The sequence below is a fragment of the Mustela nivalis genome, assembly GCF_964662115.1.
Source record: "Mustela nivalis genome assembly, chromosome: 6".
Classification (NCBI taxonomy): Eukaryota; Metazoa; Chordata; class Mammalia; order Carnivora; family Mustelidae; genus Mustela; species Mustela nivalis.
The window spans coordinates 154,425,006-154,450,544 of NC_139025.1; the positions used below are offsets into that span (position 1 = coordinate 154,425,006).

At 61.4% G+C, this 25,539-nt stretch overlaps 1 protein-coding gene across 9 annotated transcripts in view; it reads right to left on the reverse strand.

The window, feature by feature from the left end:
- Nucleotides 1–6,906: 6,906 nt before the first annotated feature.
- The window catches only part of ARNT2 (aryl hydrocarbon receptor nuclear translocator 2), a 140,342-nt gene continuing 121,709 nt past the window's right edge, over nucleotides 6,907–25,539 (reverse strand). For 4 of the 9 annotated variants that reach the window (XM_082736728.1, XM_082736729.1, XM_082736733.1 and 1 more), the window contains 7 exons: nucleotides 25,121–25,193; nucleotides 24,253–24,376; nucleotides 21,397–21,496; nucleotides 19,137–19,275; nucleotides 18,443–18,608; nucleotides 10,239–10,375; nucleotides 6,907–8,766 (listed from right to left, as the gene is read on the reverse strand). In XM_082736728.1, coding sequence (XP_082592854.1) covers nucleotides 8,668–8,766; nucleotides 10,239–10,375; nucleotides 18,443–18,608; nucleotides 19,137–19,275; nucleotides 21,397–21,496; nucleotides 24,253–24,376; nucleotides 25,121–25,193 — 838 coding nt within the window. In that variant the 3' untranslated portion in view covers nucleotides 6,907–8,667. Of the gene's footprint in view, nucleotides 8,767–10,208; nucleotides 10,376–18,442; nucleotides 18,609–19,136; nucleotides 19,276–21,396; nucleotides 21,497–24,252; nucleotides 24,377–25,120; nucleotides 25,194–25,539 lie in introns of all 9 variants that reach the window. The other 5 variants (XM_082736727.1, XM_082736726.1, XM_082736732.1 and 2 more) reach the window with 3 other exon arrangements.

The following is a 25,539-nucleotide window of genomic DNA, read 5'->3' on the forward strand; positions in this document are numbered from 1 at the left end:
CCTCACTCACATGAAAGGGAAAACAGTCCCCTGGATGTTTCCCGCAATAAACAGGGCCATGCTCCATGGTCCCAGAGGGGAGGCGCTCGTGTCCCATTCCTGCTGACCGTGGTCCTTGTCCACATGGCCCCAGACGGGCCGTCTGCCTGGGGCTCAGTCGGTGGCCACCAGCTGTGACTCCCCCGACTCTTGGCTGCCCTCTCTCTTGTCTGTGTGGGAGCCACAGGCCTGCAGGTGCCACTGTACCTGGGCAGACTCCCCACCCCGCACCTCCACCGGCCCCTGCGAGCTGAGATCTTGATCATTGCCGGGCTGACCGGCCCCCACTGTGGTTCCGTGGCTCTGCCTAGCCCAGACACGCCATGGGGAGAACTCGGTGGCCATTCCGGGGGCAGCAGTTCCATGAGGCCCAGTAGTGGACGTGGGTTCTGCTCCCGAGGAGCCTCGTGGAGGAGGACTGCTCTCGTGCTGTCGGACGGCCACTGTGCACCTGCTGCTTTCTCGCCCTCGCCAGCCCCTGGCCGCCCTCTTGGCTTTCCAGACCCATGTGTGACTCGGCCATGAACTCCGTGGGAAGAACTGGGAGCTGGGCTGTAACCAGAGGGAGTGGTGTTCCGGTCCTTTCCCACCAGTGTCCTGCTGAGGGGCAGCATATGCGCTCCAGGGTCTGTAAGGGATCCGGCCTTAGAGGTGGGAACTCAGGAAGTATCATCTGAGCCCCCAGGCTGGGCTCTTGGGGGAAGGCTGTGTGGTTGAAGGCCCCAGCCGGGGCCTGTTGGTGAAGCCAAACCCATCAGGCCCTTCCACACACCCCGGCACCCCCGCCCCCACTCCCTGCCTGTGTTGGTGTGGGAGGGGGTCCTTTATACCCAAACCTTTTGCACATTCTGGAATGTCGTATTCTGTCTGCCTACCTCTCTCCCCAGGAACGGGGTTTCCACGGGCTCAGCGCGTCTTCCCTGGGGAGCCCCAGCCCCCCGCCAGCAGGTGGTCTGAGAACACGCTGGGGAGAGTCTGGGGGAGAAACAGGCTCACAACCGTCAGGCCGGAAGTGGGGTTGCTCTGCGTGTGTTCGCACACGGAGGTGATGCTGTGTGACGTTTAATGGAAGGACTTTTTCTTTTTTAGATTGTATATATTTATTTGACAGACAAGAGATCACAAGTAGGCAGAGAGGCAGCCAGAGAGAGAGAGAGAGAGGGAAGCAGGCTCCCCGCTGAGCAGAGAGCCCGATGCGGGGCTCGATCCCAGGACCCTGAGATCATGACCTGAGCCGAAGGCAGAAGCTTAACCCACTGAGCCACCCAGGCGCCCTGGAAGGATGGTTTTCGATTTGTGTTTCCCTGAGACTGAATAGCTACTTTCTCATTGACTGACTTGGGGCACTTCTCAGCTGTTTCCAGAACACGGCAGATCTGAGAGAAGGGGCCATACCGCGCCCACCCTCCTCTCTGCTCGGCGCCAAGATAAGACTCACTGTTGGACATGTTGCTCTAATTCTTCAGATCCCTTTCTTCTGCCCTTTCCTTTCAACCCACCCCCTCATTTCTTAATTCGTTTGAAGAAACTCAGCCGTACAAGCCTTCTCTTCTGGTCACGCCGTCTCTTCGCCGCTCTGTCCGGGGCTGTACCTGTCGGTCGGTCCACGAGACTCTTCTCCAGACTCAAACTACTCATCTGCTTATGCACAAAATAGGTGATTGTGCTGAGTTATAAAAATACAAAGCGTATTTTAAGTTCGGTGCCCCAGTTTTGGAACTTTAGCACGCTGCAATGAGACCCCTTTCCGGGCCCCAGCGTATCGCTGTGTGTGACTAGATGAGTTTATTCCTATCTCCACCGAGGGATGGTTCTGTGTTTCTCGCTTTTCGCTGCTATGCGCTGCACGACGCATCCCCTTTCCACTGTTGTCTCGTGCTCCTGCGGGACACTTCCTGGGACAGGGCTTGGACTTGGGGTCCCTGAGGCAGGGGTCCTGCACATCCCTGACCTGCTGAGATGTCTCCTAACTCCCCAGACCGTCCTGCCCGCGTCCCACCAGCAGGACTCCCTGCTTCCCCACATCCTCAGTAACAACTGTTTATCAGAGCTGGGTGGGTCCCAGCACGTGGTTATCTTGTTTCCGTTTTGCATTTTCCTGATTTCTAGGGAGGTCCGGCCCCTCCTGATGTGCTTGCTGCCCTGTGAGTTTTATGAATGGACAGCTGAGACCCTGTGGCCGGGTGTCTGTCGGGTTGTATTTTTCTCATCGGTTTTAATGAACCCTTCACATACGCAGAGTACTTTGTCCCGATACTACTCGGTTGGGCACAGACAATATAAATCACAAACACTTCCTACCAGTCCACACCGGTTGTCTTTTCACATATTTTTAAGCTGGGCATTTTTTCAGTGTTTTTGTGGTCTCCTGGTGTGAGAAATCCCGGATTTGACTCTATAAATATGGTTTCCTAGTTTTGTTTTGTTTTCCCTAAATGTTCTAATGTACCACTTTTCAACGTTCAGGTATTCTCACCTTGGTGGAGTATCCTTTCTGCATACTGCATTTTGCATCTTGGATGAGATAAGGATCAAATGTTTTGTTTCTGCCATTTCCTTGTCGCCACTGACGGTAGCCTGGTCCCCGTGACTGTGACCTGTGGTGTGGGCTCTCCTCTCCTCTCCCAGAAAACGATCTGACTTCAGACTGTGTGTGTCCTCCTGGTTTCTTCGCCATGTTCCCCTGATCTAGGGTTCCAGACCCACGCCAAAAACCACACTTTTCATCCCAAAGCTTCTGGAATCTAGAAGGCTAAATGCTCCATTTTTTTGCCTCCTTTTCTTCCTCTTCCTCTTTCTCTTCTTTAAATATCTCATTCAATTAAATGTATTAAATGTATTTCCATAGGAAATTTGGGATTATCTTATCAAAGGGCACAATAAACCTTCCCTGTGATTATTTTTATATCAAGTTAATTCGGGTAGAATTTAAACATATTAGAACTTAAAGGGCCCCTCTTCAGGGAACAGTTTGATGATTCACATCATTTGTATACACCTCTGTGGCCGCCCATCAAATCTAGAACCTCCCCAGTCCCTCCTCCGTGCTCCTTCCCTCCAGCCCCAGAACCACGGACATGCTTCCCGTCCTGCTGATGAGCTGGTTCTTTCCTGCAATGTCGTCTCTGTGCAATCAGGTCGTACCTTCGTGCCTGGATGCTTCTGCTCTGTGTGATATTTTTGAGCTCTATCTTATCGTCGCTTACGTCTACACTCTGTTCCCGTCATTGCTGAGTAGTGTTCGTTGTGCGGATCTACCCCGATTTCCCCACTCACCTTCTGATGGACGTTTTAGCGGGGTTCTGGCTCTCGGTGCTTACAGATACAGCTGCAATGAGCAGTCCCATTGCGGTCTTGTTGGGGAAACACGTTCCCATTTCCGCTGGGAAAATAAACACCGAGATGTGGAAAGACTAGGTCATAGGGTACATGTGTGCTTAACTTTATAAGAAGCTGCCTCGCTGTTGTGCAAAGGGACTGCGGCACCAGCACGTACGTGGGGATGTCTAGGCACTCCATAGGCTGGACAAGATCTGCTGCCATCAGTCTGTTTAAATGTTAAAACATTCTAAAGGCTCGTGGAATTAGAATGTGCATTTCCCTGACGACGAATGACCCCAGCCATGTTTTCCTGAGTTTATTTCCCACTTCATATCTTCTTTCGCGAAGTATGTCTAAATCTTTTGCCTGTTTTTTTTTTTTTTTTAAATATTTATTTATTTATTTGACAGACAGAGATCACAAGTAGGCAGAGAGGCAGGCAGAGAGAGAGGGGGAAGCAGGCTCCCTGCTGAGCAGAGAGCCCGATGAGGGACTTGATCCCAGGACCCTGAGATCATGACCTGAGCCGAAGGCAGAGGCTTAACCCACTGAGCCACCCAGGCGCCCCTCTTTTGTCTGTTTTGTACTGACTTGTTTATTGAGTTGTAAGCATTCTGTACGTATTTTGGATACAAGTCCTTTGCCAGATACATGGCTCACAAACATTTCTTCCCAATGGGGGATTTTTCCATCCAGCTAACCGTGTCTTTAAAGAGCAAAGGTTTGAATTTTTTTACGAAGTCCAATTTATAATTTTATTCTTCTACAGATCATGCTTTGAGTGGCTTATCTAAGAAATCTAAGCCTAACTCAAGGTCACAGAATTTTCTCCCATGTATGCTTTAAATACATGCAGTTTATTTTATATCAATCATAGCTCAACAAGCTGTAAAAAAAAAAATAGGACTGGTAGTCTTTAGTGGGAAAGCGTTTAAATGATTTCACTCTGGCATTTTGCTAGACCCCAAATAGTCATCTCTCCACAGAGAAAGGTTAGAATTTGTAAGTATTTCCTAGAGGCATGAGCATATTAAAATACTAACGTATGGAGAATTTTTTAAAAATTAAAAAAAAATAAAAAGAGTGTTTGGAGAAGACAGCAGATACAAGGTTTGGAGTAAGGGCTGAGATCAAATCCGGGTTCTGCCACTCCCTTCCTGTCTGTTCTCAGGTGGTCCCTGCACTTCTCGAGTCTGGGTTCATCATGTAGGAACTGGGACGGACAAGCACATAGCCCAGGTCTCTCATGAGTCACAGAGCAGCACAGAGCCATCTGGAGAGCTGTGCCTGTCAATAAGGGCAAGCACCTTTCTCTCCTATGTAGCCAGACCCCCAAAAGGGCCCCTCGTTAGCGCCCAGGGACTCTCCGCTCCTGGCCGGCAGTGAGAAACAGAGCAGAGCCCTCAGCAGGAGCGAGAGGCGTGAAGCCAGACGCACCCCCAAGCCCAGGAGACGTCTCCCCAGACCGCTCAGTCACGACGCTGGCCGCACGATTCACTGTTCAGAGCCAAGTCATCTTTATTGTGATGAAATCTGAAAAGGCAGTTACATTAGTTACACATATACACAACCAACTCAATAACCGTTAGTCCGAGAGAACATTCCAGAAATACACAGGAGGATGTATCCACAGCACAGCTCACAGCCATACGAAGAAAGGCTACAAGGGAGATGACGGCGTGCTTACAGAGTCCACGAAGCCCGTCCTCGCCGAAGAACAAGGCTGTCCCGGGAGCCAGTCGCCCCACATCCGGCCAGCCTGGCCCCTCCCCAGTGGGTGGCCCCACGCAGGCTTTGGGGGGCTGCTGGACCACAACACCAGCTTTGGCCACCAGATCCAGGCACATCTCTAGGTGAACAGCGGCCTGCAGCCCGGCGGGGTGCCTCTCCAGTTGGGTCGGGCCCGGGCAGCCAAGGGAAAGGTGGAGGGGCCCCTCAGCACACCCCGTGAGGAGCTGGTGGGGGGGAGGGGAAGGGACCCCCGGGAAGGAACGACCCGACTCAGGGTTTCTGGTACAGCCAAGCCCACTTGTGCCCTGACTCGTGACGCACCAACACTTTGGTCGGTCTGGCTCCATGACAGGCCATACTGGCAGGGAGCCCGTGGGCCGGGCAGAGCTCGGCGGCTCCCAGGGGCGGGCGTACGAGGCCGAGATCACGGCTCAGTTCCCCGGGGTTGTCCCATCCCTTGGTGAAGGCTAGCGGACATGTATGGGAGGTCCCGGTCACATGTGGCTAATCTGGGGGAGACATGGTCTCTTCACTGGCTGAGAGGTCCGAGCCCCTGAAGGAAGTTCCCTCAACTCTCAGCAGCTCCCACTCTGTAACGGGCGTGTGAAACAGCGTAGGGGGTGCATTGCATGTCTCGGGACGCCGAGGAGAATGCGGCTGCTTGTGATGGTGCTGTCACTCCCTGAAACTGCAGCTAAAGACATAACTCGTGGGAGGGACATCTAGGTAGAATGTTCTAGAACCTCCTTGCCCATGGCCACCATCACTAGCCAAGTCTTGGGTAAGCCTCAAAATGGCTGCTTCGTGTCCTCGCCCAGGGCCCAGGCTGCCGCAGCCCCAGCCTGTTCTGTGGGAGGCCCACCCTCCGGGCTCAAGGAGAGCAGGCAGGAGTGAGGGAGGGAGTCCTGGCCCAGCTGGGCTGCGTCTCCGGCGGGACAGGAGTCTGGGCTGGGCCTGGCTGGAGGACGCGCCAACAGCTGGGTCCACGCACGGTCCCCTCTTGGCTGCCCTGGCCTGGCACGGGGCTCTCTCCTCCAAACCGGGATGAGACCCCCAGCAGCTTGAACTCTTCTTCTGGTTTGTCACAAGATTCCTCGAGGTGACATCTCTTGGGTCAGAGATCCTTCCAGTCCTGTTTTCGTACTGGCCACGGGATGGCTTCCAGGAATCACAAGCAAGGAGCGGGGTGGGGAGTGGAGAGGACAGAGCGTTCACACCAGCCGGTCAGACTGCCATCGGCTTCCCTGTGGGCGCTCCTGGGATGGGGCTGGGAGGCCAGGAGCCCGGGCCGCCCAGTCACGACATTCCCATCACGCCCGGCCTACGGTCACCGGCGGTCCCCACCTTCCAAGACGGAGCCTTCAGGGACAGATAGAAGTGGTCGCAGGGCTGTTGGGGACCAGGCTCTCCTGGCCCTCCCACACCCCCCTGGTGTCCAGCACAGCCCCGGGTCACAGCGTCAGGCTGAGGGGCACCTCTCAGGAAACCCCCAGTTCTCTCCGGGAAACAAAAAAACGAACACGAAAGCCCAAAACTTCCAAACCCACAGGTGAAAGGCCACAGAAAGTCTGTTTCCGTTTCATGGAGAAACCATGAATCAGATGATTCTTTGATCTGAAAGTGATTTGTGATTTCTGTACCTTTCTTGGAAATGATCGTGCCCCTCCTTGGGGTTGGCTCAGGCTGCGGGGGGGGGCGGAGGGGACCCCAAGGGCAGGGCCCACACGGGGGAGTCCCTCTCTGGCTCTGGCACTGTTGCGGTGCATGGGGTTGGCTCCACCCAAGTCCTGGGGGGAAAAGGACCTTGAACCCAGGACTAAGAGCCGCTCTGGGAACGGTTCAGCCTGCGTGGACTCTGTCTTGGAGCCGGGAGCACCCACAGCGGACTCCTGGCCACCGCGGACCACCGCACAATGCTGGACTTCTGCCGGTGTAGCCCCCAGCGAGACAGGGCACAGCGGTCCCCTCTGGACTCCCACAGGGCTGGCGCTTAACGCACAGCCAAGCAGAGGCTCGTGCAACCCCCCACCCCGCTCCTTCCCGCAGGCTGGGCTCACTCTGCTCTCAGGCAGCTCAGAAGCCCCCGCACTCCGCGGGGTCTTCCGAAATCCCGGGGTGGGGTATTTCTGAGCCAGTGCCTGAGAAGTTCTGCCTGGAGGCCCTGGGAGGGATTCAGGGACTTCCTGGGAGGAGGACACCTCCACCTGCCCGGGGCGAGCGCGGCTTCCGACCCACACGGGAGTCCGCTAGCCCACGGAGGAGGAGGACAAACAGACACGCGGCTGTCAGGAAAGTCAGAAGCAAGAGGCTGGGAGCCCGCCTCCGTGCATGGCGCACGGGAACGCGAGGTCACGGAGACAGGGAAACACAGCAAGCCAGCGACCATGGGCTCAGCCGGGCAGAAGCTTCCCGAGTCACTCTTCCTCCCGTCGTGAGACCCCCCTGGGCAATGCAAGGCCCCGGGAGCATGTACCAGGATCACACTGCGAAGCCCGGCCTTGTGCCTCACAGACCCTCACTCGGCCCCCACGAGGCGCCACTGTCCCCAGCGGCCTGGCGGGAGGTGTTTCTAAGAGCCTGACTCTGCACGGGGGTCCGCGCCTGCCCCTGTCCAGGGTCACCGAGAGTGCTGTGGCTGCCACGGCGGGTGCTGGGGAGGAGGCCCAGACGGACGGGGAGGCCTGGACACCCCGCTTTCCCTCGGGCTCCGCGGCCTCAAGCTGGGCCCTCGCAGGCGGGGGCTGGGAGCCGGGTGGGGGACACCCACGGGTAAGCGGGAAGGGCCCGCACTCCCTCGGGGGCCTCCTGGAAGAGGAGGTGGCCGCATCCTCTCAGAGGGGCGCCTGGACGCGGGAGGGGACCCATTAAAACAAGCTCGTTCCCAGCCAGGGCTTGGGGGACACTGAAATGCCAGCCTGCTCTGCCCGGCCCGACAGCCCTGGATCCTGGCGGCTTCCTCTGGCCACACGACACACACGGGGCACGGCACACACACTGGGACAGGGATTCACGTCACACTGCACAGAGCACACACAGCCCACAGCACGAGGGACGGACGGACAGAGGCACACACAGACTTGGCTGAGCCGGGGACGGGGTGTGGGGGCCTCCTCTGGGTCCTAGCTCAGACGACAAAGGCCACGCGTCCTGCTCACCCCCTTCCAGCGCCCGAGCCCCACCTGTCCACAGACGTCGAAGGCAAGAAGAAACCCGTGTCCCAGGCAGGCCTGGGCCCTCGGGACTGTGACTGGACGTCTTCCAGGTGAACACGGTCGACTACGACATTATTCACAAACAGACCTCGAGGGCCCAGCAGACTCACCTCCCAAACATACACAGAGAAAGTACAATAAATACAACGCTCCCCCCCATGTCTACCAGGGCTCCCGGCGGGTGGCTGGGCACCCCTGGCCGTGGCCTGAGCGGTGCTGTGCCGGGGGTGGTGGGGGGGTGAGATGCCTTCTGCTGGGGGGTCCCGCGGCGGGGCAAGCAGGGTGTGGGGGGGCCCCGCCAACATGGGGGGTGCCGGCATCGCGCGCGGGGCTCTGCCCAGCGCCGGCCGCACTCTGCCTGCCGCTACTCAGAAAACGGCGGGAACATGCCCAGATCCGCGAAGTCTTCGATGTTATAGTTGCCGGTCCCCTGGGTCGGATCTCCGGGCATGGGCAGCATGTCCTGCGGGAGGGCGGAGAAGAAGCCGCGGGGTCAGCTCATCGTCCCGGGCACTCGCACGCCCCGGGAGCCCAGCCTGCCACTCGCCCTCGTGCTCATCCATCCCCCTGCCCAGGGCGCGGCCCCGCGATGGGCTCCGGGTGTCTGGGGGACACTCGGGGTCCTCAAATGCCCAGAGATGGGAAGCTGCTTGCCCCTGGGACTGGTGTCTCAGCAGCTCCACACAGCCTCAGGACATAACCCGTGTCCGTGTGAGGCTGAGCCAGGACACCGGGTGGACAGGGACACCGGGTGGACAGGGACCCTGCCGGGTGGTGAATCTGGCCGGGCACCCAGCAAGGGACCCATGGCCAATGCTCAAAATGCAACATAAACTCAGGGCCAGGCTCGTGCGTATTGTGAGGGCACAGCCATATGCCTGTGTGGTCGGGCTTCACTTCCAACAAGCCCCTCGGGTTCTGTGGGCCTCAGACTGCCCACCTAGAGAATAGCACAATTTCAATCCCATCTGGCAAATTTCTCCGGCCCATGAGATACTCTTGGAGAAAAGAATTCAGTGGACGAGGGAGTTTGGGAAATGGCACACTCTGCCTACCTCCTAAAAATCCTCAGTGCTTATGAGTATAATAAAGGCTCTGATAAAGACCGCAGGCAAGAACCTGAATAATTTGCTCAGTGAGTGTTTCTCGAACTTCTCTGACCAAGAATTCTTTTCAGCCTCGTGAGTATGGACAACCCGGTTGGGGAATTCTGCCTTACACGTGGCTGTGAGGCATAAGGACGGAGGAGGGAGGTCAGAACGCTGCCCCTCTGGAGATCGAGAGGGACCTCTGGGTTCTAGACCTTTGCCTGCGGAGAAGTTGCTTGGCTGGGTGGGACAGGTGTTAGGGACAAGGAGAGTGGACCCTCCCTTGGGAAGGTGGGGTTACCAACTGGGGGGCCTCCAATCCCTCCCTCCATGGGCTTCCTGCCCATCCCTGCTTTGCTGGGCAGACCTGGAGCTCTGGGCGTGACGGTGACGGGGATTGTGGTGCCTCGGCTCTAGGGGAGGAGCTCCTCACGCAGGCCAATGGGACAGGCCAAGCCCGTGGCTCAGGGGTCATTGACAGGCTCAGGCCTCCATCTGGAACCTTCCTCCAGGGGAAACTTCTGACTGAAGGTGGGGCCAGGGAAACCTCGTGGGGACCAAGCACTGCTCTGAGGGGCTGTCACAGGGTGCCCTCCAGCTGCACAGCTAGGTCAGGGCTGCCACCACGAGGGATGGCCAGGAGGGTCTCCAACAATGACTGCTGTGAAGGGCCCAGGTGTCCTCAAGCAGGGAGGACAGCTGAGGCCTCAGCTCCCGGCCCCTCCCCCCAGGCTGGGCCAGGACCCGGACCCCTAAGGACCCATAGGGGCCGCAGCAGAGAGCGAGGGGAAAGGAAGCAGAGAGAAGGCGCCGGTACCTACGAGAAGGCTGTGCTGGCTGGATTTACCTGGAACACTTCGGTCTGGCCGGGCTGCTGGTGCGGGTGCTGATCGCCGCTCTGCTGGCCGTGGTGCTGGCTTTGCCACTGCGACCAGACTTCCGACGGCCGCCCTTGGAACTGCCCGCTACTCTGTCCACTCTCGGCTGAAAGACCCGACGTACAAGACACCGCCTTTAACAGCCGTGTCGCGGCCCCGCGAGACCGAGAGCCACGGCAGCCCAGCGTGCCCCACGCTCGTGAACGGCGTGCTCCGTCGGGCGGGCGGGACAGCGTGTGCACGGTCCCCCGCGTGCTCGCAGGAACCGGCGGGTTACAGGTCTCCTTTGCACCACACGGCTGGGGGGTGAGACCGAAGCAGGAGCTCCTGTCAAGGGGTGCAGGGACGTGGTGGGGGGGCTCTCCCGGGGGCAGGGGGCTCAAAGCCTTGGAGCCCTGGTGCCCTGGGTGGGCTCGCACGGAGCTTGGGCGGGGGCGTGTCTGGGGGGGCCCTGAGCGTGGGCGGAGACAAGCCCTCCACACAGTACCCCTGCAGGCCCCGGGAGGGAAGGCCTCTCTGCCCCTGCAGACCCCTTGTCCCCAGGCTGCTCTCTGCAGGAGCCTGACTCAGCCGGAGGAGGAAGTCACCTCAGTGTGCCCTGAGCTCTGCTACCCTCACAGGTTTCGGGTAACTTGCTGAGGCCACACGTGGCATTCCACGAGGTCCTTCCACAGGCGCCCAGAGCCACGGCCTCTCCTCTTGCCTCCAAGGGTTTCTTAGTCCCAGACGGCTTGAGACCAAAGGCATTGGGGTTCAGACACGAAGCGCTTCCTCGTAGGAATGAGCACGGTAACGTGTAAGGATGGTGGCCTGGCCTCTTACACCTCACAGGGAACACACAACGGGGGAACCCAGTAGGAAGCAGGGGCACAAACCTGTCTAAACTGCTTTAAAGTTTCAGCCTAAGAGGATGAGCTATCCGGAGGCTCCACCAGAAAAGCTCAGGAACGTCTCTGCTCTTCCCAACGGCTCTGGTGCTCCCTGCGGGCCACCCTCCTCCCTGAGGACGGACGCTGGGCTCCCGGAGCTGAGGCCACTAAGTGTTCAGGGAGAGCCCCAGCCTCCCCCTCTGTCCCCGTCTCTGTCTGTCTTACACACACATATCTGACACACGACCCGAGACACGAAAGTTACAACAAAACACCTATGTTCTCCCTAAGGCCTCCCGACGGGTGCGTCCCGAACTCCGCATGGTAACAGCTGGGAAGAGGAAGTCAGGCCCCCTACAATCAGACAGGGGCGGGACTCCCTGCTTCTGGATCAGAGATTAAAATCGACTGTGCTCACAGGACTCTGCTGTTTAAGAAAAACGCATCTTCTCCTCACGCTCACAGATCCCGAGGCCAGGGGACTTCTCACAAAGCAGCGTGTCCGTGGGCCGGTCTGGGTATCCAAACGTCGAGAACAGTCCACGCAGCAGCGCCGGGGGCAGGGGCGCAGTGAGGAGGCCGCCTGAGGCACAGGCCGGCCCACCTGCTGCCCGGGGAGCGTGGAGGGGCCCGGTCGCCCTCGCAGGAGGCGATGGCAGGACAGACCAGGGGAGCTGTCATAACGGACCTGCAGGGGGCGGTGGTGGGGGATGACCGCTGCTCAGGAGGCCCTGCATGGCCCCTGCCGGCCACAACAGTGACTCCTCGCTGGGGTCTTGCCCGTCAGGAATTAATTCGCTCCACTTTTCCTTCCAGCTATGGCCACCACTGAGTCCCCCTGATTCATATGCGGGGGTCCTGGGCTCTGGCCCCAGCCCAGGCTTGGTGCAGGTGTGCACACAGGCGGGAGAGCGGGACGGTGCCTCCGGGGGAGCTCACAGCACGGCGGGGAAAGGGGGAAGGGGCACGGGCGGGAGCCACTGTGACCCGGGAGAGCGGCAAAAGTGCCATCTCTCAGGGGGACACCTAACTTGTCCCAAAAGTAGAAGAGCCCGGTAGGGGGACAGTCAGCAGCTGAGCGGGTGCCGGGCTCAGGTGGCCCCGTCCAGGGACCTGCAGGTGGTTCCGGGGATAAGGGTCCAAGTGTGATGGGCTGAGGGCGAGCCACAGCTCGGGTGTCCCACAGCTCGGGTGGCAGGAACGCGGGGTTCCCAGGCACGTGGAGGAGTGGCCTGCACACGCCTGCGCGGTCAGGAACACGGCCGTCCAGGGCCGAGAGGCAAGGAAGGAACTGGTCAGAAGGAGGCCACTGCGGGAATGTCCGCACGGTACACGGTGCCTGAGTCCTGGAGCGTAGGGTGGTGGGAGGAACTGACAGAGCCGGTGGATGGCCAGGAGCCCTGTGGCCCGCGTGTGGTCCGCATCTCCGCTTGTTGGATGTGCGCCGTCTGCTTCTCTAGGCTCCCGTCCTGGGGCCACGGCCAAGTCTCTGAGAAGTACCCGGCATACCCGTGCTTGAAGCCAGCATCTCCCCTCTCCAGACTGTCCCCGTGGGGAAAGCCCGGCGAAGGACGCTCACGTCCGGCCCGCGGCCCTGAACACCGCACCTCTGGGCCCGTCTGCTTCCCTCCGTCCCGGGCCAGCAGCGGTCTCTGGAATCCACAGCTCCCCCCATCTTCCTAAAACTGCCCCCAACCAGCCCAGCCCGCCAGGGCCCCGAGAGCCTGTGCAGCCCCACTTCTGCTTTGCACCCATCCTGCCCCCTGCCACCCCTTCCCAGGTGGCCCGCCTGCCCCCAATCACGGACCCCCTTTGCGCCCGGAGGGTTCTGCCCACGTCCAGAGCCCCACTGGATGCGAGCTTCCCGAGGCCACTCTCCGCTTGCGTGGCCTTATGTCCTCTCAACCCTGACTTCTGCTCCCACGGACGCTTCCCGGCACTCATCGGTGCGGAACCGGAGACGGGAACACACGTTCCCATGTCAGTCAGTCTCAGGGACTGCCGGAGACCTGGCAGACGGTGGGGCCGAAGCCTGGAGACCGATGGGCTCGCTTGTACTCAGCACACACCGTGCACGCTCGCAGAATCCATTCTTCCACTGCCGCGAAAGGACAGGCTCTTCTTGAATGTTTGCAGTAGAAAAAAGTTATCGGGATCGCTTCGGGAACGGCATAAAGAGGCGAGGATGGGGGGACGTGGTACTTCTGGAAACAGGTGTGTGCCGGGCATCGACCTGACCTCACTTCCTCTTCCCTCTGACGCGGAGACGGCCGCATCTCCCACCGCTCCCAGGCAAGGAACTGAAGCCTCGGGAAATCTGCCCGTCCACCCGAACTGCCGGAGCCCCCTTGGAACCAAGGTCTCTCTGACACAGGGCTCGCGTGCGTTCCCTTGGGACACTGACGGTTTATATCCGACGCCCACCAGGCCCCGGACACGGACACGGAGCAGTGAGCCTTGGCCACGGGGGCAACTAAGCCCAGTTCTGCAGGGGCAGCAGATGAGGGTCCGGGTCATCAGGACGGCCCCGAGCGCGGCAAGGGGGTGTACGCTGCGTGGGGGGACAGGGAAGCGATGTCACAGCTGATGGTCTTCCTCGGGAGCGTCTCCCCGGCCGTGACCAGCGGGCTGCGTTCACGCCGTCAGATGGGAGGGTCCCGGGGAGGCCGTTCTTCCGGCCCCTGTTACGGAGTCCGCGTAGCTCTGAGCCGCACGCGTGACCTCCGCACTCACAGAACAGCAGTGACTGCGACACGCAGCGCCGGGTGCTCTCAGCCCAGACCCCGGCCCGTGGAGCCACACCGCCCGACCACAGACCGACGCTGAGCAGGCGAGAAATGTGGCCTGCACCCACGATGCGGCCACAGGCCACTTTCTGGAGAAAACCCCAGGGGTCACCGACATCCTCAGACGCCGTGTTGCTCTGGAAGCTGCGTGTGTACGGCTGCAAACTGAGAGCTGGGCTCCGGCCATCCCGTCTTTGTTCTGCCGGCTTCCTGACCCAGTCCGGGCTGCTGCGGCCCCGGCTGAAGGTGGGTGCCCTGTCAGCCCCGCGGCCCAAGCAGAGCACGCGCGGCGTTCCCACTGTCAGGGCCAAGTGGGTGGCTTTTCAGACCAGACTTCAGAACCCAGAGAAGCGTGTGGGTTCCTAGGTGGCAGCAGGGAGGGACGGCATCTTCCTCCCAAGACAGTCGTTCGGCGTCTGAGGCCGTCAGGTCACTTGCTGACGGTTTCTGGTGAGCTTCTCTGAGGATCCCAGAGCTGCGGGAACTGCTGCTCAGAGGCCTTCTGCGGCCGGGGCACAGTGGGTCTACCCAGGGTGACCCTGATGTGCAGGGGACACGTCTAGAGATACCTCTCGCGATCATAAATGCAAGGGGGCAGGTAGGGGGAGGCTGGGGACGCAGCTGAACAGCCACACGAACAAGGTAGCTCCTGAGACAGAGAATTAACGTGGCTCAAAACGACCACAGCACTGACGCTGGGAGGCCTCGTGGACAGAGTCAGCCAAGAGCATCCAAGTGCCAGCTTGTTCTAGAAAGGCCTCTGGGTGGGGCTCCTGCACGTCCCCCCGAGGACACGTTTCCCGTGCTTTCTGCCCCAGACCTCATTCTTCATCGCTAACTGGGAGCGGTGGGTCGGTCTCTGATTCCCTAAATTGCTGGTGAGAAGGCACACGGCTGAGTCGAGGGCAGGGCCTGGAGGTTCGGGGTGTGGTGTCTGCACACGTTCCAGGTTGCAGAGATGCCCACCCCTCCCCTGCCGCCCCTGCCCGGCGTCCCTCCTCTCTCATCCCCCTTCCCGCTGCAAACACCTTCAGACCCTTGTGCAACGACACGTTCTCTCGGTCTCCCTCTCCGAAGTAGGCGTGCAGACGGATAGGGCTCCCTCCGGGAGGGCCGGGGACACGACCGACACATTTCTTGAGCCTCAGAAAAGACGCTTGCACTCACACCGTCGTGTTATCTGCTGTGACCCGAGAGGATCTGCACGGACTCGTGCCGGGCATGCGCGGGGTGGGTCAGCTGCCTCTTCCTAAACTGGGACACGCGGAGGCAGGAAGCGATGGCTTGTCCCTGCCTGCCCAGTCTCTGTGTCTGGAAGCGCGCGGGTGAGGCGGTCACGTCATTTAGACCCTGGGCTAGTCCGAGGAGGAGCGCCTGGTCTGCCCTGGCCCCTTGGGCCACTTTCCCTGCGCAGCCGTGTGCTTGGCCGTGCATTTCCCCAAGACACACGGATGCACCGGCAGGCGGGTGGCGGAGACGGAGACGCTGACGTTCAGGGACCTCAGGTCTCGGGGCTCCGCACGTGCTGTGGGTTTACCGCCTCTCGGCTGCACGCTCATCCCTCTTCGCGCTGCGTTGTGGGGTAGGAGCTGCAGGCCGGAAACACGTCTCCCCCACCCGCTGGGCGAGGTTAGACTTTGTCCACTGAAGGTGCTGGAGAGACTCACAGGCACACATGGAAGGGGCTTCTCTCCTGGCTCAGATGTTTTTCTGTCTGCAGCATGGGGACTGGCGGCATGTGGGGGGCCCAGCGGCGGCTCCTGTAGGCTCCGACTGGGGAGCGACCAGCCGAGGCCCCCAGTCCCTGGCCAGTCCACTTACTGCTGCGAGGCTCTGTCCCCCACACAGACACACCTTTGGGGAGGTGGAACCTCCAGGCTTGGAGCAGGAAGCTGCCACACAGGTTCAACTGCCTGTCCTCGCCAGGGCGTTCCGGCAACCCCATTAGCTAAGGGTCATTGTAGGAAGTGCTCCAAGCCCTACGACAGGTGTGGCGTCTGTGCCCTGTCTGCGCCCCGTCAGCCGCACCCTCCCCACCCAGCTGTTAGGAAGCAGCACCTGCACTTGTCAGCCCCTCAGTGAAGGGTTCTAGTCCTGCTTCCAGACTCTCCCTGTCAAATGAGGTAAGACCCGTGGCAAGCCGAAACCGGAACCAGGACTGGAAACACAAATGCATCAGCCACACGGCTCGGGGTCTGTCCACAGCCCTGAAACGGCGGGAGAGCTGTGGTCTGACTCCTGGAAGTCAGGGGGGTGAAAGGAGCCTGCGGCTCACGGAAGGAGCGGGACGAGGAGGCTGGACACCTCATTCAAGGAGGGAACCCCGTACACCGGCCCCTCGAGGAGCCCCTGCAGAAGCCCGGCCACGGCCCGTTCCCCTGATGTCAGTCACCGGGCCCGCACTTGGTGATGGCCGGCTCCCCAGCTCTCCCAGACACCTGCCCGTGAGACAGGGCCGTCGGGGCTCCGGAATCCGGCCCAGGACAGCTCGCTGAGCTGGGTACCGTGGGGGGTTGGGGGCTGGGCCTGCGCACCCTCCGGACCCGACCAGCAGGTCCCACGGCACGGCCAGCTCGCCGTGCCCTTGGAGGGGGCACTTGGGTCCCGCGCATGGCGAGGCGGGAGTCCCCTGCCCGCAGGAGCGCGGTTGGCAGGTCCGCGGGCTTGTGTTCACCCAGCGGCTGGCACCATCAGCAGATGCCTCTGCCTCTTCCCCACGCACCCCTTCTCTACCTCTGTCCTCCCTGAACCCTCCCACTGGCTTGGGAGCACGCCCTCGTTCACGAACCACAGGCACTCTCTCTTCTCTCCGACCTGACCAACGCCTGCCCCCCACGCCCGCCTCTGCAGACCCCGTTTCCCTGGAGCCCCTTGGAGTTGAGGCTGTTGGTTTTCCACTGGCTGCACGGCCTGTCCTACCCTCTGGGCCCCGCTGCACCACCATCCCCTCCTCTGCTGGGGTCTCCGGCCACTGACCCACAGCTGTCCTTAGGCAGCCCATGCCCACCAAGACTGGCCCCCACCCCAAGTTCCTCCCCTGCTCCCTGACCTCTTCTCCGGGCCTGGTTTCCAAACACAAGACACCGCTTCCTCCTGCCCTGCTGGGTCAAGGTCAACAAAGGAGGGCTTGATGGTGAGACTGCAGGAGCCCTGTCCGTGGTCTCCGCGCACTCACGCAGAGGGGCCCAGCCCCTCATGGGTATGAATCAAGAAACCTCCGCCGGGACACCCAGTCCCCACCTAAGTCCCATGTGCCCCTAACAATGGATCAGACAACAGGGGCAAGCAGAGTCTGGACACAAGGGCACTGTGACCTCTATCTGACCTCACCACGCCTCAGTTTATCTATCTGTGAAATGGGAGAAATCAGGCATCTCCCTCTTCCGGCTGCCGTGAGAGTTATGGGAATTCAGACGTGCCTGTGCCGAGCAGGTCGTGAGCGTCTGGTAAGCACCAGCCGTGGTCCTGTCGGCGGGTCCTGTGAATGCTGGGCAGCCAGAGACCAATGGGGGCGTGGCTGCTGTGCCCGGATGGGGACCCTCTCCCATCGGCAGCTGAGGCAAAGACCAGGGGGTAGGGGCTCCCTGGGGGCCAGTGGCTTCCAGAGTCCGGAGGTTTCTGAGTTGGGTGTCCGGCAGGCTAGAACGAGCAAGAGGCCGGGGACCCTTCCCTCCAGAAACGGGGACCATGTGGCTGAGCTCCCGCTGGGGGACAATACTCAGGCTTGGCTTGAAGCCGAGCAGGAAAACGTGCTCCATGTGAATGAACAGGGACAGTGCTGTGCCCGGGCGGGACAGGGAGCGGCCCGCGGCAGACACTGCGGCTCCCCTGGGCTGACTTGCCAGGTGGAAACCGGGGTGTGCGGGCTCAGCCCCACGCTCGCCTGAGGGCATCCGTCTTGCAGAGAGACGCCCCGTGAGCCACGGTGGTCACAGTGGCCGCCCTGAGAGAGGATGGGCCCCCGCTCAGGAGGCTCAGGGTGCCTGGCAGCCCCTCCCGATCGAGGTGGGGCCCGGGTCCGTCAGACCCACATGGAAGCGGCACCATGGGGGGCGGCACTACGGGGAGCGGCCACCGAACCCCTATGGCCTGAGGTTCTGTGAAGCTGGGAGAGGAGCTCTGACACGGGACGGGATCCTTCCTGGGACGATCAGCTGAGGGGGAACCTTACGGCGTCTCTTATGTACACGACGGACCCACAGAGTTGGCCACCCGGGTGTCTGAAGCAAGACAAGGGCGCTCTGGACATGGCCATGCAAACGTCCTCGCCAAGGCCATAAGGGGTAAAACAGCACTTCGGCACACGGGACCACGGTCCCAGAGCCTTGAACATGACAAAGTCGCCTCACTCAGCCGAGACCCAAGCCCCCAGCGACCGAGGAACACCACGGCACCTGCAAACCCCCAGGCTTGGTCCCCGGGTTCCGGGAGCTCGGGGCTCAGCCCCCCGAACTCAGGACGTTGAGAAAGCGCTTCTGCCGACTCTCCCGCGGAGTCCTGCCCTGGTTCCCCACCTACCGAACCCTGGCGTCCGGTTGGCGAGACTGGAGTAGGCGTTCCCGCTGGGCGAGGAGGTAGCTGGGCTGGAGAGGGGGCTGTAGGAGGACGGGTCCGCCGGGTAGGTGTGGCTCGTGCCGATCCCAAAGGGAGATGACTGAGTCTTGCCGGACTGCGAAGGGATTTGCTATGATCAGGACACAGCAAAGAGAAGGGAAGCTCACCAACAGGCCTCTGTCCTGGTCCCCAGGCTGCATGGGCTGACGACAACTCCCCACGGCTCTCCTGCCCACCTGGGTCCAACCTGGCGTCAGCCCAGCATGTGTGGGTCCAGAAACTGGGGCGGGTCTGGGTGAAGTCACCCCCCGCCCTACAAGGATGAGGGTCCTTCGGCTTTTGCTGATGAGGGCCTGATACTACAAACACACAGAGAAGTCCCCTGGGCAACCCGATGCCCATGTCACAGTGCCTACCAGGGAGCGGTGTGTGTCCCGGGGCTGGGGGTCCTTATGCACTCCGGCAGGGGCAGACGGGGATCCAGAGTGGTGAGGGGGCTCGCTCCTCACAGAGCGTCTGCGGATCTGCCCCGTCCCCCAGCTTCCCGTCCACGGCAGGACTCTGGCCGCGGAAAGCGCACGGGACTCTGCTGTTGGGCCCCTCCCAGGTGCTCTGACCCGCCTGGACCTGGGAACATCTCCCTCCCCGGAGCCCCTACCTGTCCGGGAAAGGGCGGCCGGCTCCCCGTCCAGGCCACCTGACTCTGGTTCAGCTGCCGGGAGATCTGGGACATGTTCTGGCCGGTTGACGAGGAGGACTGGATGTCATTCACGCCAGGCACGTGGACCACGGAAGAGCTGGAAGGGACGAGACCGCGTTCGTCCCGAGGAGACGCCTCACCCCTACGCAGGCCCCCCGGGGGCACCCCCTGTTGGCTCGCAGCAGCCACCTCTGTCCGTCCATCTCTCTCTCTAGCATAGAACACGCCAGGACAAGGTGGCCCACGCGTGGCCAGCGCCCGGGTGCTCCTCCTCGCCCCTGGGACCCTCTCTGTGTCACCTCTGTGGCCTGCCTCGTGCTCCCCCCGGACCCTGGGCCCCACTCTCTCCTCCGAACCGCCCACCCCATGTCTCCGAGGGAGAAGCTCCTCATCGTGAAAATCAGCCTCAGTGCGGACCCAGGGCCTTATGTGCTGGTTAATGCGTCCCCCTGGGGCGCCTACGGGCTCTGGACTATGGGACTGGGCCGCGGGCTATCAAGGGGCTGGTTTTGAACAGGACAACCTGTCGGGGGACACCCCATCTGGAGGATGCTATGGGGAGCTGGCCCCCACCGCCCTGCGTCTCCCACGTCCTCCGGTCAGTACGGGGCACAGGCTGGTGAGTCCCAGGTGCCTCTGTGCCCGGCCCCCTGCAGGTGCCGCCTCTGACCTGCCATCTGGGCTCCCAGGCCAGCGGCACACCCTGCCGCCCGCAGCGTTTTCCAGCCGTGGCGATGCTACAGTATCCCACAACACACGCGCGATAAAGGGGGGAGGTGAGAGCTTCCGTTTGGCTTCATGCCCTTCGTCCCGGAGCAGCTCAGGGCAGGGCAGCGCTGCGGGCCAGGAGGGAGCCAAGGCTGGGGGACCGGGCTGACCGTGGTTTCAAAGAAAGGCAGCGTACGGGCCGGCAGAGAAAAGTGGGTACGGGCTTACTGCGTGTGTTATCATAGTTGTTCCGTGCTCTCCGGTCCCTCGTCAGATAGGGACGCTCCAAGTGTGTCTGTGCCTCCTTGTCCCAGCCACCCCCAAGCGCACAGCATTCCCCTGCCGCCACCCCTCCCTCAACATAAGGGCCCTTCCCCACCCTCCCTCCTGATGAGCCGGCGGCCTCGGAAAGCCTCTGCGGATCCTGTTCTCTGTGGGTCGGGGTCTCTCCCCACACGCTCAGCCCTCACGTCCTCCTGGGGCACTGGCGGACCAGGGCTGGACCCTGTGCCCAGCAAGCCCGTGCCCGGCACTGCCCAGAGCCCCCAGGGACGCCTGCCTCAGTGCACACAGGTGGGTCACGGCTGCCAGGCCCACGGCCGGGCTCAGCGTGAGGACGCGCTCAGGGGCCTGCGGTGACATCGCTCTGCCAGAGCTCGGGCGCCGGACCTCCGACGGCCACACCCACCCCGCGCCCTCTCCACGCCCGCCAGCCCGGGCCCCTCACATTGACAGGAAATCCGGCTCACGGCCTGGCCTAGCAGCTCCCCGACATCCATCTCTCCTCCCCCTCTCCCTCCGTCTGTCCTCCCTCCTGCCCTTCCACAGACGAGCAGCGAGAGAGGCTTTCCCGATGCCGGACTGTGCGCAGGGGCCGCCGTCCCGCCCCTTCCCCGCACAGCCAGCAGGCCACGAGCCGGCCTCTCCGCCGCCACTGCCCTCCGACTCCTGTTTCCATGACAACAGCCTCACCCCGGCTCAGCGTCCGGAGCGCGACCACGTGTCCTGTGAACCGCCAGCACCTCCCTTGCCACGTCGCCCCCCGGACCTTTTCCCAGACCCCGTTTCCCCACGCCCCTCTGCCCCTCCGGCCCCCCAGCGTGGCATTCAAGGCCTCCGCAGCCCCCTCCGGCTTCGCCCAGACCCCGAGCCTCTCCCTGCCTGCGGCCTCCCAGGCCTTGCTCAGCGCGGCATTCCGGAGGCAGTCCCTCTGCGCCCCCAAGGGGCCACGTGACCTTGGCTCCCAGGCTCGGCTCACCGTCGGCCAGGCCTTCCCCGCTCTGTTCCCATTCCCAACGGCCCCCTCCTCACCTCCGGCCTCCGCCCCTCCCCGCTGCCTCCGTCCAGACGGAGGATCTGGCAGCTGGGGTCGGGGTCGGGAGCACCCGATGAGCCGGGGCAGGCTGGTGAGGACGGCACGGCAGCCGCTCCCTGGGGGACCCCGCCTCATCCTGCAGGCCCCAGACCAGAGGTGCTGCCATGGGCCCCGGCCCCCCCGCCCGGTACGTACCTGAAGGCCTTCCCGGAGTGCCCCGGGGGGAACGGGCTGCCCTGGGAGTAGATCTGCTGCGTCCCGGCCGCGGGCGCTGAGCTCATCATCTTCTTGTCCGCTAGAAGAGCACAGCGAGGTCACGCTCAAAGGCTCCCCGTCCTCCAGACCACGGCACGGGCACCCGGGGGGCAGGTGCGGGGCTGGGCGTCCCCAAGCAGGACAGACCCATCCCGGCTGCCCGTCCACGTGTGCCTGCCCCGCCCTCGCCTCCACGCCCTCCGTCTCCCGGGGCCTTCCATGTGCCCAGGAGGGCGCTGGGCTGTCCTCTGGCACTGAGGCCTGGCCATACGCCCCGGAAAGCAGGCCCGTTCCAAGACTTGGGAAGATAGAAAGGACCAGTGGACGATCTTCCTCAGACACGACTACTGACTCCTTCCACGCCGTGGAGGAAACACAGAACCGTGGCTCGGAGGAGCCGCGCCGGAGCTCAGAGCCCAGCTCCGCCCTACGATGGGGCAGGGGGGTTGGACATGTTTGTTCTAGAGCCTCTCGCTGCCCTACGACGTCAAAACTCCTGCGCCCGTTGCTCCCACGACCCCTGACAGCCCACCCACAAGACACGGGACCAAAGGACGTCAACGTTAGTTATGTGGCAAGGATGTGGGGCCTACGCAGACCCCTCCCCTGTACCTGTCTCTGGCTGGTGGGGGATCCCCCTGGGGTGCACACGAGCAGCGATGGACGCTCAGGCTCGGGGGCTTGCAGCCGAGGGGAAGGCGCCGGCGGCCATGTGCTGAATCTCCCACGCGTGCAAACCTCCCCTGTGACGTTTTGTCACGGTGAAGCCCTGAGCAGTTTCCCTGGTCTGTTCCCTTTGCTGGGACGACAGGGCGCCCGGAGGAGACACCGACAGGGCGGAAGGGCCCGGCCTCTCGGCGTGCATTTCCGAGTGGTCCGCAGGCTCGAGTCTTGCAGAGGAAGACGCAGCTCGCGGTCCCGGGGAGCGGCGCCCGAGGGACTTCTCGTGACTTTTCACTTAAGGTAAGCGATCCTTCTCACGTATTCTGAGTGGTTTGGGTCAACGAGAAGCACATTTTTTCCTAACTGCTCCGAAACATTTGTAGGCCACAAAATTGTGTGTACGGAAAGTCTTGGTTTTATTATTCGATCTTCTATAGTTTCCTTCGTGTTGTGACTTTGATCTGCCTGAGGTGTCGGAGATGAAGAAACGCACCTTGAGGTCTCCCGCCGCAACCTGGCTTTATCGGATTTTCGTGGATTTCCAGTTACTCTTTCCCACGTTCTAGGGCTCACGATACACGCACCTCCCCGTCAGGTCACGGTGTAGAGCAGCGCTCGGGCGACGGTCCCTTCTGGGGTCCGCGGGCACCAGGCCCCCACCCCTCCGCGCTGCAGTTCACCACATGAGGTTGGACACGGCCCATTGGGCAGCGCGTGACCCGGGAGCTGCCGTCGGGTCCTTGGTCCGTGGATTCTACCATCATGACATTCAGACTTTCTCATGATTTCACTTTTCCCCCAAGTGTTTTGCAATTTGCTAAAAACGTCCTCATCTTTTCTTGGAAGCGAGACTTCCTGCCTTCTTTCCTCTTGCCTCCTTTCAAGAGTGGCTATTTTTGAACACCCTGGAAGCTATGTGGCTCTAGAAATATCAGAGGAAAAAAACACACAGGCCAACGAGAAATTCTGTTTATGACCCTAACCCAAGATGTGCCGGGTCTTTGCCGAATCCATTGGCTTCTGGGTTTTCCGCATCTTCTCTATCTTCTGGCAAGCTGTATCCTGGTCGTCGGGGTTCGTGGCGGACCCTTCGCACTCCTGCTTTCTCAGCCCACCCCTTCCACCCCCGCCTTCTGTGTTCTGATTCACCCCACAGACAAGCCCAGTCCCTGGCAAGCCGTGCGCTCGGGAGCTCTGGGTCGATTGTGCGTGTCCGGGGGTGTCGACCTGCGGCCTCCCGGGTGCGGGCGCAGCCTGGCGGCTGGACACGTGGGGGCTCTCCCGTTCTCCTTGTCTGTCAACTCTCCCCCTTCGGTCACCTACATGGGAATGTGTCTTGTCTGTGTCACACCACAACTTCACGTGGATTTCCTAGAAACGCTGCAGGGTCTGGTCCGACGCCTCAGGCTTCTCTGGGGGGAAGAGAAGACTTTGAGATGTGCTACTGTTTGCTTTCTTCTCCGCCAACATCAAGAGCCCTGATGAAGGTGGGCAGCGTGTCGGGGCCCACAGGTCACTGCGCCCCATGGGTCAGCACGCGTGGCCCTCGTGGGAGACGGCGCTGCCCCTTCCTCGGCTGCACAGCGGCTGGTCACAGCGTCGCAGCACACGTGCGGACGCCAGGGGGGCTGAGCCCGGTCTTCCCTCGGCTTCTCTCCTCGGCGGATGCCCACTGCACTGCAACTTGCAGAAATTCCTTGACTCCCACAAAACGGGATCCTTCTGCTGAATTTTGGAACGACACAGACCTTTCCAGATCGTGTATTTTGCTGACCTGAATGGTAATCTGACCGGAAGGGGCAACGGCACGTACGGGCGTCACAGGACAGCTCGATCCAGTATGCGCCACTTTCTCCGGCGACGGCGCAGACGGAGGCGGAGGCCACTCGATGAGTGGCCACGCGACTGAGCGACCACTGGGCGTCCACGTGCCATTCGTTTCCAACCCTCGCATGCAGGAGGCGTGCGGTCTGGGGCCCCAGGGAAGGGGCGAGCGGGGGGCAAGGGTCCACCGGGCTCCTGTTCCGGGGCTCTCGCACACGGAAAACCCACCCGGGGGGCATCTCCCCACGGCCCGGCCGCAGCGCCCCGCCCCCCACCCCCCCCAGGCCCCCGTGCCGTCGGGAAACTTACATGCACTGATCCCCGCAAACATCTCAGCAAACCGGGGGTCCCTTTCCTGGGAGAAGATGGCATCCGCCTTTTCCACAGACTTCCCGGCTTCATGAACGCCAGCCGGCAGGTTGGGGACGGGAACCTGTTTGCGCATGAAAATACGACCGTGTCCCACGTGTGAGACACAGAACGTCACATCCGAGGGGTCCCCTCCTTCCTGCCTCACTGACACTTCGGGCTGGACGGTTTTACAGGTGGGGGGTGTGGGGGCTTTTCTGTTGACAGAGGCCGAGGACAGTCGGGGTGGGGGTGTGACCTGGAGGTCACGGAAAGGATGACGGGGTCACACCGATCACTTCTAGAAAGTTACATAATAATCCGCGTAGGCTAAAGCCCAGGACGCGTGGGGTTTCCCGAGGAGGCCCGCTCTCTGACGCAGCAGGAAAGGCAGAGGGAAGAGGAGGGGACAAGGGAGAAGGGAGAAGGGAGGGGGCAGCGCAGGGAGAGGGGGCTCAAGGCAGGACCAGGCGTGGGAGCAGACGGGCACTGGACCAAAGCAGGACAGACGGCTGGGCAGGGGAGGGCTGACAGGGTCCGGAGCTGCCTCCACCGACTTCCTAGTTTGTGAGACGGCGTCCGGAAAGCTACCATGGGCCCCGCCATCTCCGTACTGGCCCAAACCTGCCACCCGGGCTTCACGGGTCCTGCCTCCTTCATGGCCCAGTTCTGCAGAAGGGTCACGGGAGACCCCCAGGGGAGCGAGGCCCCTGCACCGAGTGGCTGGACAGAACAGTTGCGCCTGCCGGGGGTGGCGGTGGGGGAATCAAGCTAAGGGTCGAGCGCAGTCCCCGGTCCCCTGGGCTGCAGACAGTTCCCAGGAGCTCACCTGCGATAAGTCGTAGGACGACAGCCCGTCCCGCTGGTGCACTTCCAACTCCGCTTGCTGCTGCTGGAGCTGCCTGAGGGACAGGAAGGCAACAGTGTCCCCAAGGATGGGCGTGGCACCCGTGGGGCAGGACCAGAGCCCGCCCCGAGCCCCACGCTGCAGAGGAGACACCCGATGGACCCCTAGACGGGTTCAGTTTTTATTTACTTTATTTTATGAAGACTCTTTAATGCCTCAAATCATGACCTCAAGCTCTGTACCAGAGGCTGCCTGCATGCAGGAAATAAATTCTGGTTTAAGATTTCTTTGTGCGCAGGTGAAAACACTGCAGGACACATTCCGATCGACCCAGAAACTCCGGTAACTCTGGACTCCACAGCGTTACTGTCCCCTATGCGAGTGCAGAGCGGCTGCCGGGG